Here is an 18,173-nt window from a genome sequence, read left to right on the forward strand (position 1 = left end):
GTCAGAAAAATGTCTGTGGTGGCAGACTGGATCAAAAACAAGTCAGCCAGCACAAAGAGGCCGGTAGGTTTTCAGGGGGCACCTTGGTGCATGTTTTAATAAATTTACTACAGGCATCAGTATGGATTTAATGAGAGAAGATGCTTGATACCAAACACCATAGGTTTCAGTAAAGCCATCATGTAGCCGGGGAACTCGTAATGACCAGTGCCTAGTACATATACTTAAGATGGCTTCCCTGTTCACTTGCACTATCGAGTAGCTGCACTAGACAGTACAGGGGCATATCTGCTCATGGATCTATGTCCTGACATGTAATATAATGCACCCTGCCTTAGGGCTAGAAGGCCTGCTATAGGGCTGACTTGCATATATTGCATTCAGTGTCTGTGGGTATGGCACACAGGGTGCGTGCCAAGTCGTGTTTTCACTACTGTTTGGCCATTTCACTGAGCCTGCAATGGCAGTCTGCAGGAGTATGGAGGTGGGTCTTTAGGGTGGCACAATACATGCTGGAGACCTTAGGGGCCCTCTTTATTACCCATGCCCTAGGCACTATTTACTAGGGACTTACAGAAATGCTAAAGGTGTTGCCAATTGGGGTACAATTGAACAGTTACCTTGTTCTAGGTAAAGAGCACTGGCACTGGGGACCCGGTTAGCAGGAAACCAGTGCACTTCAGTCAAAACTGCATCAAATATCAGGCAAAAAGTGGGGGTGCCCATGTCTAAAAGGGGCGCTTTCCTACAGCGAGTACTTGAATATTTTACTGTACAGGGCCTTACAAAGTATTTCCATACTGCTTGTGAGGCCTAATGCACATTTCTGGGTAGTCTGTTGTATTATTCATTCAGCTTGTCCTACCAAGTAGACACAAGCAGGATAAAGGTTGAAACTGGGTTTAGGGCACCCTACAGCAAAAAAGAAAGATGAGTTGAGGAAGATGGAGAAACAGAGTAGGCAGTAAGGTGGTAAAAAAGAAGAAGAATGTGTCTTTAAGATCTCCAAGCATGTTTAGGACTCCTGGAAAATCAGTCTACATTCCCATTTTCAATTTTTCGTAGAATTTTGTTTAAGGAGGGCACAGAGAATGGTCAGAGCACTGAATGGAAAACAGGTCTATGCCACTCCAAGAATATAGCATTTTTCTTTCTGAAGCATGTCAAATGGCAGCATAACTGAACAGTCTATAACGAAAAAAAGAAAGCAGGTGTGGTAGAGTTTGTAAGCTGACAAGAAGAAGGCAATAAAGAAATCAACAAAAAGGCAAACAATGCACAGTACTTTTCTGAGTTTTTCAAACAAAGTACAAAGGGGGTGGATGTAAAATACTGCAGTTGGTGTTTGGCATCTTGGAACATTAAGCCGCAAAGCTTGGATCTTTAATAGAACAAAGCCATGCTGAAGTCCGCTTAAAGTTTACAAAAAAAAATGCTTCCAGATTACGAAGAATGTTCTAAACCAGGAAATCTAAGCAGGATTCATGCTGGATAATCTATGCACTTAATCATATAGAGTCACAACAAGATTATAACAATGCAAACGACTTAGTGTTTTTACATATATGTACTTTATGGTTGTATAGGGGGTCAGGAATGCCTTTACGTTTACTACCAGGAAATCTCAGAGGCGTTGCGCCATTTAGCCATCATGGTAAACACATGGAACCAGAATTCTTGCACCACAAATAACAAAACAAATTAATTCAGAAAATGGCTTAACCCATTCAGAAAACTAGAAGCAGAAGACAACACAAGAGTGCCCCAAGAATCAGAAAAGAAAGGAGACAGCCATTATTGACCACAACTGCTGATGTGTTCTAAACCAGACTATGAATCCATATATAGGACCATCACTAGAAGGCCATTCTTACTATGACTAGTTATAAGGAATACACAGCTATTTGGTAAAATACTTATTCCACTATCATGACCATCAGCATATTTATGGCTAATAATGTTGATGCACAAAGCTCTCCGTCTTATGTACGATATCAAACATGTCCTTTAGAGTCATTTGTTTTGAAGAGTAGGCAGACTCCTTCCTTTATAAATTTCCATCCTACAGATGAGCACAGTGCTCTTGTGTAGACCAATGAACAGTCATTGAGAGTATATCCCTGCAAAGTGATAGTTTGTGATACGTCTGCCAGAAGTACCTCAAGTTCTGTAGGTGAGATGGGGGAGGGGCCAACGGAGTAGGTGGAGGGGGAGCACCAAAGAAAGCCCGGAATCCAGGGGCTGGTCCCATCATCTGCCCAACTCTGGACTGCAGAAGCTTAGGGTTGACAGAGGCAAGAGGTGTGCCCATCATTCCTGAAACACGAGCATACTGGCTAGGCGACATCCGTCCAGCTGCTGCAACTGCTGCCTGTTGCTGGAAAAGATGCAAAGGAAACAAGTGAGAAAAACACAGCTTATATATGTCAACAGAAAAGAAGCAAAATAACATAAAATGGAGTCAAGGAAAGGTGGAGCAAAAATAAAAAAAAATGGGAATAGCTCATATAAGTAAAGAAAGAGGATAAAATCATTGCAGAGAACAGATGAGAAGGATGGAGAAATAAAATAGGGGACAGAAACAAGGATAAGAAAAACAATATCAGAATTCTTACTTGTGCACCACCTAACAGCTGTGCACGCTGAAGCGATGTGAGAACAGGGGCAACACTGCCAGAGAATGGGTGACCTAGAAGCGAGGAATTCTAAGGAAGAGAAAAGCATTTGTTACCAAACCAGGGGGTCAGGAGTTGCTGTATCTCTTAACTCATATAATCATTCACCTGACAGTAAAGTGCAGTAGTAAGGGAGAGGGCAGGATTAATCAGTGTTAAGCAAGAAGTTACAAGGGGATACATTTACCTCAGTATCTCATCTTCAGCTCTCACACAGGGCGAACTAATGCTATGCTAGCCATCAACTAGGGTCATAAATGAATTAAAGCTCCATAGTTATCATCACAGGCCATTCAGGCAAATTTAACCCCTTTGGTGCTTGCTTCAGCCAAATATATATATTTACAGAGAGATTTCCCAGTGCTGAAAATATGAGACTGTGAAAGAACTATATTGAGTCTCTTTGAAGTTACATGAAAGGCAGTAAAGTTTGGTTCTGCTGCAGAGTACAAAGAGAAAATCCTGCCACGAGCGCTAAAAGGCTGCGATGATGGGTATGTGGCAAGGTAAAGTAATACTGTGTCTTTTTTCTCTTTCTTAGTCTTTTTGGAGAGCGTACAGATTTCGCAAAGGTAAGGTGACTGTCATTATTGACTGTTAAACACTTCACTCACGCACACCCACCTACACTTTAAAACCCACCAACAACCTATCTGCCTTCTACGTAGGATAGTGTTTTAAAAGGATAGTTTTAGGCACTAGCAGAGATGGCGTATTGTTGGATGACTGCTGCCCAGGCCCTAAGTCTGGTTCTGGAGTCCAGCTCTGAGGCAGGATCAGAGACTGAGAAAGCAGATACTGAGACAGCTTCTGAGGGAGAGGACAATGGAGCCGAATCTGGAAGTGATTTTTCAGTCGGCGCAGTTCCATCCGACGACTCATCGTCAAGCAATTCTGAAGGAGACGATGTCAGTCGTGCTGTCCCTTTGCCATCACAGTCTGTGCAGCAGGACACCAGTAACAGGTTAGAGCAACCCAGAGTGCAAGCACGTGAGGCCGCAAGCACAGACTGAGTGCTGTCTTGGCAGCCTCCCAATTTAGTTCAGCCCCAAATTCTGCCTTTCACTGGTGACGCTGGATATAAAGTTGATCCGGCAAATTTTTTACCAATTGACTACGTCCATCTCTTTTTGGGTTTGTTGACTTCCTTGACGAAATTGTGCAGCCAACAAATTTACGTGCCGAACAATTTCTAAGGGTGCAAGGAGGCACTCTTGGCCCTCATTCTAGGGCGCGGAAGTGGACTCCCACTACTTTAGGGGAGTTGAAGATTTTTTGGTGCCTCACGCTTAAAATTGGGGTAGTGCATAAACCAACCTTGCTATCCTACTGGTCTACTCGCACAGTTTGGTTAACCCCTATCTTCGCACCATACATGAGCAGAGATTGTTTTTTGCTATTGCAGCGCATGCTGCATTTCAATGACAATTCTGCTGCACTGCCCCGGGACCATCCAGACCATGACAGGTTGTTCAAAATTCGGCCGGTCGTGGAACGTTTGTCTGCCAGGTTTCCAGAGGTTTATACTCCTGGAAAGAATATAGCCATTGATGAGTCCTTGATTTTGTATAAAGGGCGGTTGCTGTTTAGGCAGTACATTCCGAGCAAACGTGCTCACTATGGCATCAAGCTGCACATGCTGTGTGAGAGCTTGACTGGCTATGTGTACAGCTTGAGAGTGTATACAGGGAAGGACACAACTCTTAACCCTGTAGGTTGCCCTCCCACGCTAGGGGTCACAGGAAAGATCGTATGGGAGCTTGTCCAGCCACTTCTTCACAAAGGTTATAACCTTTTTGTTGACAATTTCTATACAGGAGTAGAGCTGTTCAGTGAGTTCTACAAAGCTGGCACCATGGCTCACGGTACAATTCGTTGTCGCCGCAAAGGATTCTCGCAGGAGCTTGTTTGCAAGAAGCTCCAGAAATCCCAGAGCGCTGCGTTGCGTTCCAACAAACTGCTCGCAGTCAAGTTCTCAGATAGGTGTGACGTGTATGTGCTCTCTACAATTCATGCTGAGAGTACTTCCCCTGTCACGGTTTGGGGTAAGATGGCCTAAGTCCACAAGCCCACCCGTATACTTGATTACAACAAGTACATGGGTGGAGTGGACAAGAAAAACCAGGTTCTTCAGCCATACAATGAGAGTCGTAAAACTCGCACTTGGTATAAGAAATTGTTTACGCACCTGATCCAGATGGCAACATACAATGTGTATGTTGTTTATCGTGAGACCACCACAGGAAGACTCATGTCTTTCCTTGACTTTCAGTTGTCTGTGATTGAAAGTCTCACTGCTACAGAAGCAGCAGCCTCCACTTCATGTGTTCTGGAGGACGTGGCAAGGCTGCGGGAGCGACACTTTGCTGATAAAATTCCTACAACACCCAAAAAGGAGCGACCATGTTGTCGTTGTAAAGTCAGACCCTCCAGGATTTCGTGACTTGCAAAAAAATCGCGAAATCGGCACTTTTGTAAAAATGCCGCGATTTTTACAAAAGTGCCCGCGAAATCCTGGCATCATCCCACCCCCATCCAGCAGCAGACAGCAGATCACCCGCCTCTCTTCCTCTTCTATTGTTCTATTGGGCCAGTGGCTCTTGCCACGGGTCCAATAGACCAATAGAAGGGGGGTAGGGGGTCCTCACAGCAGGCAGTGCTGACGACTCGATGACGACGCGACTCACCTGGTCTGGAGCAGCGCTGCTGGTCTGGATCGTCATCGTATCGTTGTGGCTGGTGCTGGTGGTGGATCGTCGGATCGTCGTCTCGGGAGGCCCAGAGGCACAGGTAAGCTGCTGTGAGCTGGGAGGCGTCTCTCGCCCTTAAAATTTGCTAATTTTAAATGTACCCTGCCTTAAATCATTATCTCCGAATACAGGTTTTAAAGATCAGGTCATGATAATGTAGAGGTCGGATTGAAAGTTCATTTTGTAAAATTGCCTGCTGCGGGTGAACATAAAGGTCACAAATTAAAAGTCTCTCACGTGAGCCTTTTCTAAGATGCAATTCAGCGCAGTACAGTTCAACTATGTCAATATTTGAGAAATAGGAGTAATATGTTGGACTAAACTTGCTGATCATATTGTGTATTCAACCCTACGTGTTCTTTTAGTGAGAAGCTATTTTACGGATCTCGAAAGCTGCTATCAGCAACGTTTATCACCATTTCTCCCTGATATGGTCCTTTCTAGCCCCAGGATTTTTGCACCTGGAACTCTAGATGCGGTCCAATGCACCCTGCCCACCTCCAAAGGAGTCTCTGCCCTCTTCTCGGACTTCCCACCTCGAAATTGTAACGTGAGACCCCCAGGTAATTACTTTCAATAAGGACCTGGAGCCCAAAATTCAGACACTTTCCAGTCCACAGCACTGTCCACTAACAATAGCTTCCCACACCTATGCCAGTGGTTGTAACACTGACACGAAGACACAGTCTGTAAGTTCCTCAAAACGAATTACTGGCGTCTCCTTGAAACTTCGCCCAGACATCCAAACCTGTCAGTTTGTGTCATTAATTCACCATTATGACCTGTAATTCGGGGATCCCAATACCTGACTTTACCTTTTTGTCTTTGCAGCAAGAGCACAGTAGAGCTACAAAGTATAGCCTTGCCATGACTCGTTTTCTGGGTGCACGTGTTCATTCATATTGTGTAATACTACCATATACACAGCTCCCGTGTGAAGAATTTCCCTGCATTTACATTATATTTGCATTTATACATTTTTTCATGCATGTGCAATTTTCACAACGAATTCTCGACAGCATCTTGGGGATCATGGACTAGTCTTTTTTTTCTCCATTTTGCAACATCACAAAAAGTCCACAATTCAGAGATATTTATGTGGGGCCTGCCTACAAAATGCAAATGAGTTAATGCCCTGCACCTTCGACTACATAGAATGTGAGGGTAAGATATAAGCAAACTGCGTAAGACGAAGATGTGGAATTCTTTGGGATGTTTTCCTCCCTACAGTCTAACAGAATGTGGTTTTAGTGAGGCTGATCTTACAGAAAACAGGTACTCTTTATTCAGTTTTCATGTTTGCCTGTGTTGTCTCTGAACTAAAACTATATTGGTTATTGGTGTTTCCATATGATAGGATAATGTAAAATAAACATATTTAATATATACCTTGTATTCTTACTTTTGAAACCTTTTGCGAGATCCCTGTAGAAATCCCTTCCAAACCTTTGGCAGGTCTGTCGCAGTATTCCTAATGACGTAACCTGTGTCACACATCAGGAAAAGAGATATGCTTGTCTGGTATCTCTGTTTTACAACTTCAAACATAATCGATAAAGGTCTTGGACGCCAAGTGTTATCCAGCCAGCGAGAATAGCGAGCGAGCCTGAACCACCTAAGGAGGGCTGTGGGGGGAAAAGTGGGCATTTTTGTCATTGGGGGTCTTGGGGGCCCGCCGCGCACAAGGTGTGCGGCAGGTCCAGGTGCCATTCTTTTGAGGCCAGCTGGTTATGCGGGCCCAGGGGCACAAGGGGGTGCTGTGGTTTTTAGAGCAGCGTAGTGGGGGGTGTGCCATGGGAAGGGCTAGCAAATCCAGCTGTAACTCCTTTTTCTTCTTTTGTAGAGTCCCGGAGGCAAGGAGCTGCTGGTTCAAGAGTCATTGGGCAGTCTGGCAACTAACATCTGCTTCCTGCTGCACAGAACTGGTAAGACTAAGTTTTGGTTTCTGTATACTTCCGGGGAGATGCTCCTGCAACTAAACTTGTACAAATTTGTTTCGCGCGGTTAGGTTTCACTTTCTTTGCAGGTGGCTCCTTCCCCTTCTTCCCATTTTTGCCCAAAAGTGATGCTTATGTTTTTTATGTTTATCTCGCACCCCCACTGCCCTCCACAGACTAAAAGTTGGCGAGCGGGACCACACAAGTGTGCCATTTCCCTTCGAAGGACCTCTGCCTACCTGTATGTTAACGCGCCATGTATGCAACTTTGCTTCAGAGTCCCATGCATTTCTAACCACGTTTACCCTATGCTTGCTTAACTTTCCACCCAACAACTGCAATGTCATTTTCCCCTTTGGAACACATCTAGTAACAACAAATATATTTGTAGGTGAGTAACGCGAGTGTGCCACAAGCCAGAGATCTTTTGCATTCCAAGCGGCCAGCAAGCCACCACAACAAAAGCCCGATGGAGAAGTTTATGCAGCCTTTGAAGACTGTGAAGCACCGATCACATCTACCCACCCATATAACTGCAGCAGATCGGGCCAAAGAGTACAGCGCTGTGATGCATGCGGATGGTGGTGTGCTGTTTTGCAGTGTGTGCAATGTGGCGGTGGATCACATCCGGAAACACACTGTTGATATGCATGTGAAGTCCCAAAAACACTTGAAGCGCTGTTCAGATGATCCAGACCCTCACTCTTCGCCAAAACATGCCCGTCAGATGACTGTCAACGCACTTTTCACAAAGAGTACAGCTGCCGGTGCCTCAAACCAGGAAATTATAGGTGAGTGGGTCAATGTCTGCACAGCGCTGAACATTCCGCTGAGCAAAACCGACCACCCTGTGCTGCGCAAGTTTCTCCATGAGCGAGTGCGAAATGGTGGAGCAATACCTGGAAGTCATCAGCTTCAAGAACGTTATCTCCCAGAGAGATATATAGTAGCAAAGAACGAGCTGAAAGAACACTTGCAAGATCAGAAGATCAGTGTTATATTTGATGAAACACCTGATGTTGAAGGGCGGTGTGTATTGAATGTGTTATTTGCGGTTGTCTCTGCGCAGGGTGGCCGTAAGATCCACACCCACCTAGCGGACACAGTGTTCCTCTCACAGTGCAACCATGGGACTGTAGCGCAAGCAGTTGTGAAGGTGCTCACATAGTACAACATAGCCTTTCAGGACGTTATTTCCTTTAACACTGACAATGCGGCATACATGCTCAAGGCATACAACACTGTTTTGAGAAATCTGTACACAAACTCCATACATATCACCTGCTTGGCACACATAATGAACCTTATTGGAGAGTCATTTAGGAAGCCTTTTGTGGAGCTAAATGCTTTCCTCCTGTACTTCTCGCGCATCTTTTACATGGCCGGGAGCAGAAAGAGAAGGTACCTGCACCATCTTGCTGAGAACCATGGGATGAAACCACGGATGGCGCCTGATCCTTGCAGTACCCGGTGGAATTCTTGGTTTGCTGCTGTCCAGTACCATTGCAAGCATTTTGAGGCCTATGCTGGGTTTGTTGAGTCTGAGATGCAACTCAGCAAGTCCCCCCCAGATTCCCTTGAAAATCTGCAAAGGATTTTGAACAGCGACGAAAGAAACTGCATAAAAGTGCAATTGGACATTGTGGCCGAAAAATGCCAAAACATTTTGCATCTGATGGACTTATTCCAGAGTCAGACACCAGTGACAATGAAGGTGTATGATTATTTGGAGGACCTTCACATAGACCTAACAAACAATTCAGTCCTCACTCTGGAGTCACTACAACCATTTCTGCAGACGACTGCAGGGGCTAAATTAACTCTGACAAAAAAAAAAGATAACAGCCCAGCTCAATGAAGCTTTTGAAAATTCTCTGGAAAAGGCGGGCAAATACATGGGGGAGGCCCAACCGGGCATAGGGTTCTTGAAGCAAGTGCGCCTTTTCAATCCTGCACGACTCTGCATCCTGCCTAAGGACAAGAGTGCATATTCTGCCATCCCTGGTTTCAGCGAAGTCCCCGATCAGGAGCTTTGCCTCTACTTTGAACATGTAGGCCCAGAAGCAGTACAGGCATCTGTTTCTGGGGTGATTGACACTGACCTTTTTTGGTGTGGGATGGCTGACCGCATTCCAGTCCTTTCACAGCTTGCAGCTGTGTACAAGGACTGTGTGACCAGTTCTGCAGATGCTGAAAGGAGCAACAGCATCTACAAAATTATTTTGTCAGCCAGACGACGGTCCCTCTCAGAGCAATCCATCCGGGCATTATTGTTCCTGCATTATAATCAGCAGCACAATATTGGGCTACATTTGGACTGCTCAGAAGAACTGCAAGATTAACACGACAAGCATACAGGTACCCTGGGCATTTATTCAGTAACAGGTTTGTGTCCTATTTGTAGTCTTGAAGACAAACAAAGTCTCTACATTGTAAATAAACCAAATATACATAGCTTCATGGTGTTAACCCCTTCGGTGCTCATGACGGAATGGTTCCGTCATGACCCACGGTTGAGCTGTGCTCATGACGGAACCATTCCGTCATGAGCACACCCGCGCAAGATTCCGTCAGCACAGCGGCGGAATCTGCGCAGCATCGAAGGGGTTAAATAACTCAAAAAACAAAGATCTGCGTTTGTTGTAGGATAAACTGCCAAATAAAACGCCGCTAAATTGCCGCTAAATTTCCATATTTGTGCCGCTAAATTTCCATATTTGTGCCGCTAAATTTGCTAATCCATGCCGCTATATCCTGGGGGGTCTGTAAAGTGTGCTCGATGCAGGGAAAGAGGCAGTAGACTCGTGTTTACTGTCCCCAGTGCCCAAGTAAGCCTGCCTTCTGTTTTCCTACTTTTTTTATGTTGTATCACACTAAAGCAAAAAACTGGGAAATTGACTGAGGTGGAGCTGCCAATAGGTAAACCTTTCAATTGGTGTGAATGGATACCTACTGTCTGTGGGCCACTCCTTCACTACGCAAGCAGCTGCAAAATATTTCTTCCTCTACTTCAGGAAATCATGGACTTCAACACCTTTATCTGCTTTCAGAACGTGGTAGGTGTTCTGTTCGCCCATTGACAAGTGCATTATAGTCCCCACACTGCACATACTGGTGGACAGAACATATGCCACGTTGTCATGGAGTAGCCGTGTTTCACATTCAATTGTTCTTCATAGTTTATGATGTTCTCTTTAGGAAGCTTATGAAAATTTCCAGCATGTTTGCCTTAGTTCCAAAGGTAGATATGCTTGCTCAGCTCGAGGAATGTTTTTGCGGCATACTCGGGCACCCCCCAACTTGCATCCACAAACTGGAAGGAGTTGGATAGACCATTGTGAGAGCATTGATAGCACGTGACAGAAATGTTCACTCAAGCTTCAAGTAGCTAGAGATGGAAGGCATTAGTATAGGGTCTCTTAAAAATTGGATAGGATTAGTCAGGACTCTGGGGACAGACACACGAACGGGTTAGAACAACTTACGGTAGGTGCGCTTTCCGAGGAATATTGCAAAGGTAGAAGGCAGATAGTAAAGGTAGTATAGATACACGTCCAGAATTCATCTTCACCCATGGATTCAAATCCATTGCTGCCACATTCACACTGAATTTACATAGTACTTATGGGTCAATGCTGCTTGCCATGTTCATTCTCCATTAGAACTTAGTAGATGGTCAGTTTGCTGTATGATAAGTGCATTACAGTCACTGCACATAACGGTGGATTGGACATATGCTACGTTGTCAGGGACTACTCGTCTTTCACATTCATCCGTTCAAAGTTTATGATGTTAATTGATGATGTTAATTGGGCCGTTTCCTGTCACGGGTACTTGGGCCTCCCACACGAGTGAGGCACCATTTTTATTGGGCGACCTGGGGGAACGCTGGGTGGTAGGAAATTCGTGACAGCCCGGTGATGCCACAACTTTCCAACACAAATGTGTGGAAAAAGTGATTTTTTCAGCTAAAGTTGAGGTTTGCAGGGGATTCTGGGTAAGAAAACGTTGGGAGACCCACGCAAGCCATACCTCCTTGGAACGCCCGGGTGTCTAGTTTTCAGAAATATGTGGGTTTGGTAGGTTTCCCTAGCTTGCCGCCGAGCACGGGGTCAAAAACCCAGCTGACCCCCCTTGCAAAACAAGGTTGTTTTGTGATAGGCAATTTTGATGTACCCTCAATACGTTCTGGGCTGTTTCCTGTCACGGGTACTTGGGCCTCCCACACAAGCGAGGTACCATTTTTCTCGGAAGACTTTGGGGAACGCTGGGTGGGTGGAATTTTGCGGATCTACGCAGATTGCAGAACTTTCCACCACAGAAATGTGAGGAAAATTTGTTTTTTGGGGGTTTTGTAAACAATTTTTTAGGTTTGCAAGGGATTCTGGGTAACAGAACCTGGTGAGAGCCAGACAAGTCACCCCATCCTGGATTTCCCTGGGTGTCTAGTTTTAAAAATGTATAGGTTTGATAGGTTTCCCTAGGTGCCGGCAGAGCAAGAGTTCAAAATCTACAGCTAGGCATTTTACAAAAAATGGGTCAGTTTTCACTGTAAAATTAAAGTGTGTCCACATTGCGTTTTGAGCTGTTTCCTGTCGCGGGCACTAGGCCTACCCACACAAGTGAGGTACCATTTTTATCGGGAGACTTAGGGTAACGCAGGATTGTAGAGCAACTGTTATTACCGGTTGGCTCTCAATGCATTTTTGTCTTCCAAATGAAAGACAATGGATAAAAAAAGAAGTAATTTTGAACAAGCATTGGCATAGCCAATAGGTCTCGCTTTTGGGACCTTATAAGTAGGGGGGGGCAGCAGTTAAGGGGTTAATTTTGTAAAGAAAGCAAAGAGTGAGTTAGTATGTAGGTCAAGGAATTTCTCTGGCCAAGGAAGTACTGCAAAACGAGAGAGACAGAGCGCATCACCTCACGCCAAGGGATAAGCTCAGTAAAAATAGTCAAAAGGAGTGAATGAGAAATTACAGACATTTAACCACTGCTAATATATATTTTTAAACGAACAAAAACTGAATATGCACAGATTTACTTTCCCTCACATCAAGTACAAGCTCTCTAGAAAGCGTAAGAATAACAGAGGCAAAGATGAGACCTCCACAAACATTGAAACACTTCAAGAAAGACTTCTCGCTTGGCACCAGAAGTGAGCCATCTACATATACACAAAGAACTCAGTGGAAGTGAAACTAAGTTGCTCACTGACCGCTGAAATCAAGGCCTTTGGAGTTTGAGGATTAATTATAACTCTGAACACATTATTCATTAGCACATTTAGTGCAGATTCATTCAAGGTAGCAAACAAAGTATGGATCAAGTAATGAATAAATGGCCTGAACCCCACTGTCATCACCCTAGTTAAACATTTTGGAGTTCAAGAAATATATGATCATGTGGTCTTTACCACTGTATCATGCTCCTTAGAGAGGAAGAATTTCCTGGAATTCATATGTGGTAATTAGCACTACATAGAGAGGTGCTGCTGAATACAAGGGCCTGATTACAAGTTCCTCATAATATTCCAGCCCACGTGTAAATTCCTGCTTACGCATGGGCCAGACTTACGAGTTTGAAGGTATTTAGCGCATCCGATATTTATCATATGCATCAAATAACTCAACCCTCTTTAAATTTCGGCAGGTCAAAGCTGGCGAAATTTAAAAGGGGAAAACAAACGGTATTTACCAAACACATGTGGAATTTGAGGAGTTAAACACCACAATCTACATGCTATTCTCCATGAACTCGTAATAGGAGTTATTTATTGCACCAATAAATAATGTACACATGGGGATTGTTATTTATCCAGGGCGATAAATAACGCCTGAGCTCATAATCAGGCCCTGAGTGTGGATCAGAGGACGAAAGTTATGTCTGAAAATAAATGTTCTACTGAAGGCATACCAATCGTCATTGAAGGACACTGGATTTAAGGTAGGTCTAGTTTAACTATCACTTCTAAGACCTTAAACGTAGCTTAGGTGTAAGTGGTACTAAGCAACTTACTGAGATGCCACATAATGGGTTTGGGGACATCTGGTCGTTGTATGACGTGGGGGTGAAACGCTGCTGTACAGGAGCACGGACATGAACAGCTTTCGGACAAAGGATCTAAAGAGAGTGAAAAGGTACATCAATTGCATAGGTGTTTAAGAACCAGATTATAGATCACACAAACATCAGATAGTATGACCTTCCCTAATATAAACCAACACATTTCTAATGCACTCAATTAAGTTCAATTGCAGTTTCATCAGAAGAAACCATTATAAAATGTATTTCAAACAAAGGCCTTTTGGTGATTTTGCTGTTAAGCTAGGTTTTGAAAAGAATACCCATTAAATATAGAGCATAAAACAGAACTGCACAGCAACATAAGAAGTTACAGAAACAGCATAGTGATGTCTGTGACTTTCACACTGAACAAGGTGCAAATCACAATAAGTCATTAAAGAAAGGTTTTAAGATTTGGACAGGGGTAAAACCAAACAAATCAAGTCTCAAACCTCAGTACATTATGAAGCATGGCTGGAGCACGTTTTGCGACACTTGATGCCAAGCCATTTGGGCTGTGGAGCCGCATATCGTTTGCACATTATCAATACTGCTGGCGTAGTTGGAAAGTATACAATATGTTAAGATTGTGTTCTAGTGGCACTGTTTTGTATGCAGACTGATTTATGAAGGATTTTAGGGGAATGGTTATCAAGTCCCTAGTCCAGGGAACAGATTAGAATACTAGAATTCCCACAGGAAGAAAAACAATTTCCGTAACAAAAACGTTTGTGGCCTGGCAATTGGCCCTATGAGCATTTAGAGGAACTAGGTGGCTTCATAAGTGCCAGAGTCTTCATTACAATTGCACAAATTTGCTAAGGTTCTTCCCTTGCAAATTCATACAAATATGTTTTTTTTATTTCACAATCACCTCAAAGTCAATGAATACAATTTCAACTGCGTTTTAGGGTTAAAGACAACACTGTTAAGCAAAATATTACAATGTAAAGAGCACACTAATTAGCATATCACTGGCTCACACAAACAACCCTCTCGGCCTCCATTGAGAAAAAACAATTCTACTTCCAGCCAAACATCACTCAACACATCCAGCAAAACACCCAGTGATCCTCCAACAGCTACCTGGACTTTTAGCAATTCTGCAGGTAGAGTGTAGGGGACAACAGCCAGACACTATGAATACCCAGGTTTTAAGGCAAACCAGACATCTTTCGATACAAAAAGAACCTATAAAACAGTCTATTCAACAAACTTCATCCCCACTCTACTCAATCTTTGTATCTTAAGTGCATTTACATTTTCTAACTTGAGCATACGCCCTAAACCACCTCTTACTGCAGCTCAATTTACAACTAGGCAAATAAACTAACATTGTTGTAACTGTTAAAGGGAGAAAATGACATTTCAAACATCAGGCTTAGCAATGAATCAGGTCAGACAGATTCCTCAATTGAAAATAACCTGCTGCAAACAATCATAATGGAACACAAAATATTGCCAGATTTTCTTTGTCCAAAGGCACATGAAACAGGCCAGAGACGACCATTAAATAGCCAACAAATCATACTGCAAATTTGATCGATGTTAGTGTTGATCTGAAATGAATCTACACTACATTTTCTATTGGTTGCCTATGTACAATGAAAGCGTAAATAATTATCTTAGCACAAGTGTCGTGTGTGACATTAGGAAGTCACTTCCACATTAAAATGAGTTCTTGGATACACCTTTAAGATTAACGCTTGTCCACAACCTCCCTCAATTAAGCCCACACTACTCCACATCTTAATGAACTCCACAGGCTTCCCATTCATACTTCAAGCTCCTCACACACACCTACAAGGTTCTACACAACATAGGTCTTGCTTACTTCAACACATGCATCCACTTCAACCAACCCTCAGGCATCCCTGCTCAGCCTGTCTATCACTGGTGCACACCCCGCACACACACGAGATCAGACCATGTTCTCACACATCGCCCCTAGATTTGGAATGACCTCCCCCAATATCAGGTCCCTAGGTCGCTCCTCGAATTCTGCAAGAAGCTAAAGACCTGGCACCTCGATAATCTTCAGGCACGCCCAGCCTCTCCATCGGCAAGCACCTGGATACCCTCACTGGTGTTGATCGATCTATAAAAATCTACATAACATAGCATCATAGACCACAAACGTTAAACAACTGTGAAATACACTGAAAAATAGACCAAAAGCCTATTATGTAAGCAGCCATTGCTCCCTTTTCATAATGTCTTCAAACACGCAAACCAACCCTCTGCTATGACATACCTGTTGCTGACTGAAATGTCCCATTGCTGCCTGTTTGGGAGGGGTTCCGATGGGCACTGCTCGTACTGGGGGACTTCCTATAACTGGAGAAGTCGAGCGCCTGGGCAATGCTCGCTCTGACAGTTCTCGTTCCGGCTCCTCTCTGCTTTGCTGCAGTTTATGGGCCAAGTCGTACTCCTGCATGATAGATGAGGGGGCCATGTCCTGCGGGGGGGGGGGGGGGGGGGGGGGGATAATCATAATCAACAGTTTAGCTTTGTTTTCGTTGTGGAATGACTTTTGGCTGGTTATGGTCATGCATGGTTAATATCCAAGAATAATCAAATAGTCTTCCACTTCAATACTGTAAGGAAAAGGGCCATTAGTAGTGTGGCCTGCACAAGTAATGGGTTCACAATTACCCCCCTCTATGGGAATCAAACAGCTCAATGTAGCGCTGGACTTTCTCAAAGTAGCGAAGCAGTGCAGTCCAAGGTATACTCAGGAGAGCTAGAGTGAGATAGTAATCACCATTCACTAGCACTCAATAATAACACTCAATAAATAATTGACCGCTATGTGCTTTTTCTTTAGAACATTTATTATGCACACACCCCTTAATGCAACACAATTTAAAAATGTACATAAGGCTGTTGGAAATCACCTTTAATAATACAACAGTTGACCCCTGAAGGGCCATGACTTTACAATCACATACAATGTAGCTCCTAACCATTTAGGAAGGCGTCACTTCAAATCCTGTCAATATTACCACACTTAAAGACCAGAATCACATATCATAATACATCACTCCATCACTGATTTTAGTAGCCATAATCAATATGTAATCGAAATAAGTAATAAAGCATTGCACCGACATGAGAGCATTATATTTAAGAAGACCTTGCATCCTTTCAGGAAAATCAATATAACACCTCTAAATAATGCATTATAAATAACACTTGCAACTAAAGCATTGTACAAACAAACCTTGTGTCTGTGCCTTTCTTAAACAAACTTAGGCCACACAGAATGCAGCCACAGAACAAGTCCCTAGAGGGTGCAGCTCTCCCAGCTGTAGAGCAAAAGCTCTAGCATTGGGACTGCTGAACGATGAATGTAAATCCTAGGGTGGTCATAATTATCTGACCCTGAAGTCTGTGGGTCAGTACGTTTTTAGGGTTTCCTTGAGGGAAGAGGGTGCACTCCTGCAGCTCTGTCACACTCTCTCATTGGTGAGGCCCCTGCCATCATAAGGCCACCACTAACAGCCAGAAACATTGTAAATTTTAAGCCCCAGAGGTCATTGTGAGGTGCTCCGTCGAGTGAGTGCGAACATCTCAAGAGCGACTGGCTGCACTCCTTTGTTGTTGCCATGCAGCTTCCTTTTTCGCCTTTGTTCCTTTTTTGCTATATTAGGGGTGTTGTAGAAAAGTAGGTTCCTTCTATTATGGTTACCCCCACTTTTTGCTTGTTGTCAGTATGTTTTGACTTTAGTTTGCTAGGATCCTGCTAATCAGCATCTGTGCTCTCTCTCCGAAAATGGCTTTGATAAGTACCTTCACAATTGTCTACTGATGTACCCTTATAAGTCCCTAGTAACGGTACTAAGGTGTCCAGGGAGTAGGTACACCAAGGGTCTCCCATGGGCTAAAGCATGTACTGTGCCACCCATGAGAGTACACTTAAACTCTGACTACGGGCCTGCCACTGAAGCCTGTGCGAGATGGCGCTTGCACCCCTCACGAGAGATACATTTCCTTATATCTAAGGTCACAGCACTTAAAAACTTAGTTACCTCTATGGTAGCCCCTTCAGTCCGGAGGGCTGGGTGATTGGTTATAGGTGTGAGGGTGCCCCTGCATGAGCAGGACACCCCTACAAATCCCAGAGTCGATTCTCCAGGCTTTGTAAGTGCGGTCAGCCATTTTAAAAACATATAGTAAACATCAGTCATTACAAGATGTTTAACTATATAGCGGCTGCATCGAATCTGGTCATATTACGTATCACGAAAAAAAGGGGGGGTTGGACAACCTGCACTCCGAATACAATATTCAAATGTGTCTAGAAACGACTAAAGTACAGTAAATCTTGCTATAATCAATGGTGCTGCCTTTGTTCCTGTACAACCCCTGAACAGGCTACAAAATATGACCACAAAACCATTCAAACAACAGTTTGAGCAAAGGCGCACTATCCTCCCGCCCTTTAAGGTGCGAATATTTAAATAAGTTTCAACAATACAGCTGTGCTTGATGTGGAATTATAAACGAACATCAATTGTTCCAAAAGAAACCAACACTTAGTAACAGTGTCAAAAGCAAATCAGTTTTTTCAAGAGAATCGAATGTGAACCGAAAATGAAGAAGTAAATATATCATCAATGCGGTTGAAATTGCTAATGCATATCAATGTTCTTCAACATTAACAGCAGAAATGGCTGTGAGGCTGAAATCAGAAAAAGGTCTTCTTTATTTTCTTATGCAAAAAGCATGGTGTGTTTTCATAA

The 18,173-nt window shown here is 43.7% G+C and overlaps 1 protein-coding gene across 1 annotated transcript in view; it reads right to left on the reverse strand.

Moving 5' to 3' along the window:
* PATL1 (PAT1 homolog 1, processing body mRNA decay factor) overlaps nt 1-18,173 on the reverse strand; it is a 278,312-nt gene that overhangs the window by 167,604 nt on the left and 92,535 nt on the right. Inside the window, exons 5-8 of the mRNA XM_085651893.1 lie at nt 15,683-15,886; nt 13,381-13,485; nt 2,616-2,705; nt 2,160-2,377 (exon numbers count right to left, since the gene is read on the reverse strand). Of these exons, the coding sequence (XP_085508019.1) occupies nt 2,160-2,377; nt 2,616-2,705; nt 13,381-13,485; nt 15,683-15,886 (617 nt within the window). The remainder of the gene's footprint in view (nt 1-2,159; nt 2,378-2,615; nt 2,706-13,380; nt 13,486-15,682; nt 15,887-18,173) is intronic.

The sequence above is a fragment of the Triturus cristatus genome, chromosome 4_1 (assembly GCF_964204655.1).
Source record: "Triturus cristatus chromosome 4_1, aTriCri1.1, whole genome shotgun sequence".
NCBI lineage: Eukaryota > Metazoa > Chordata > Amphibia > Caudata > Salamandridae > Triturus > Triturus cristatus.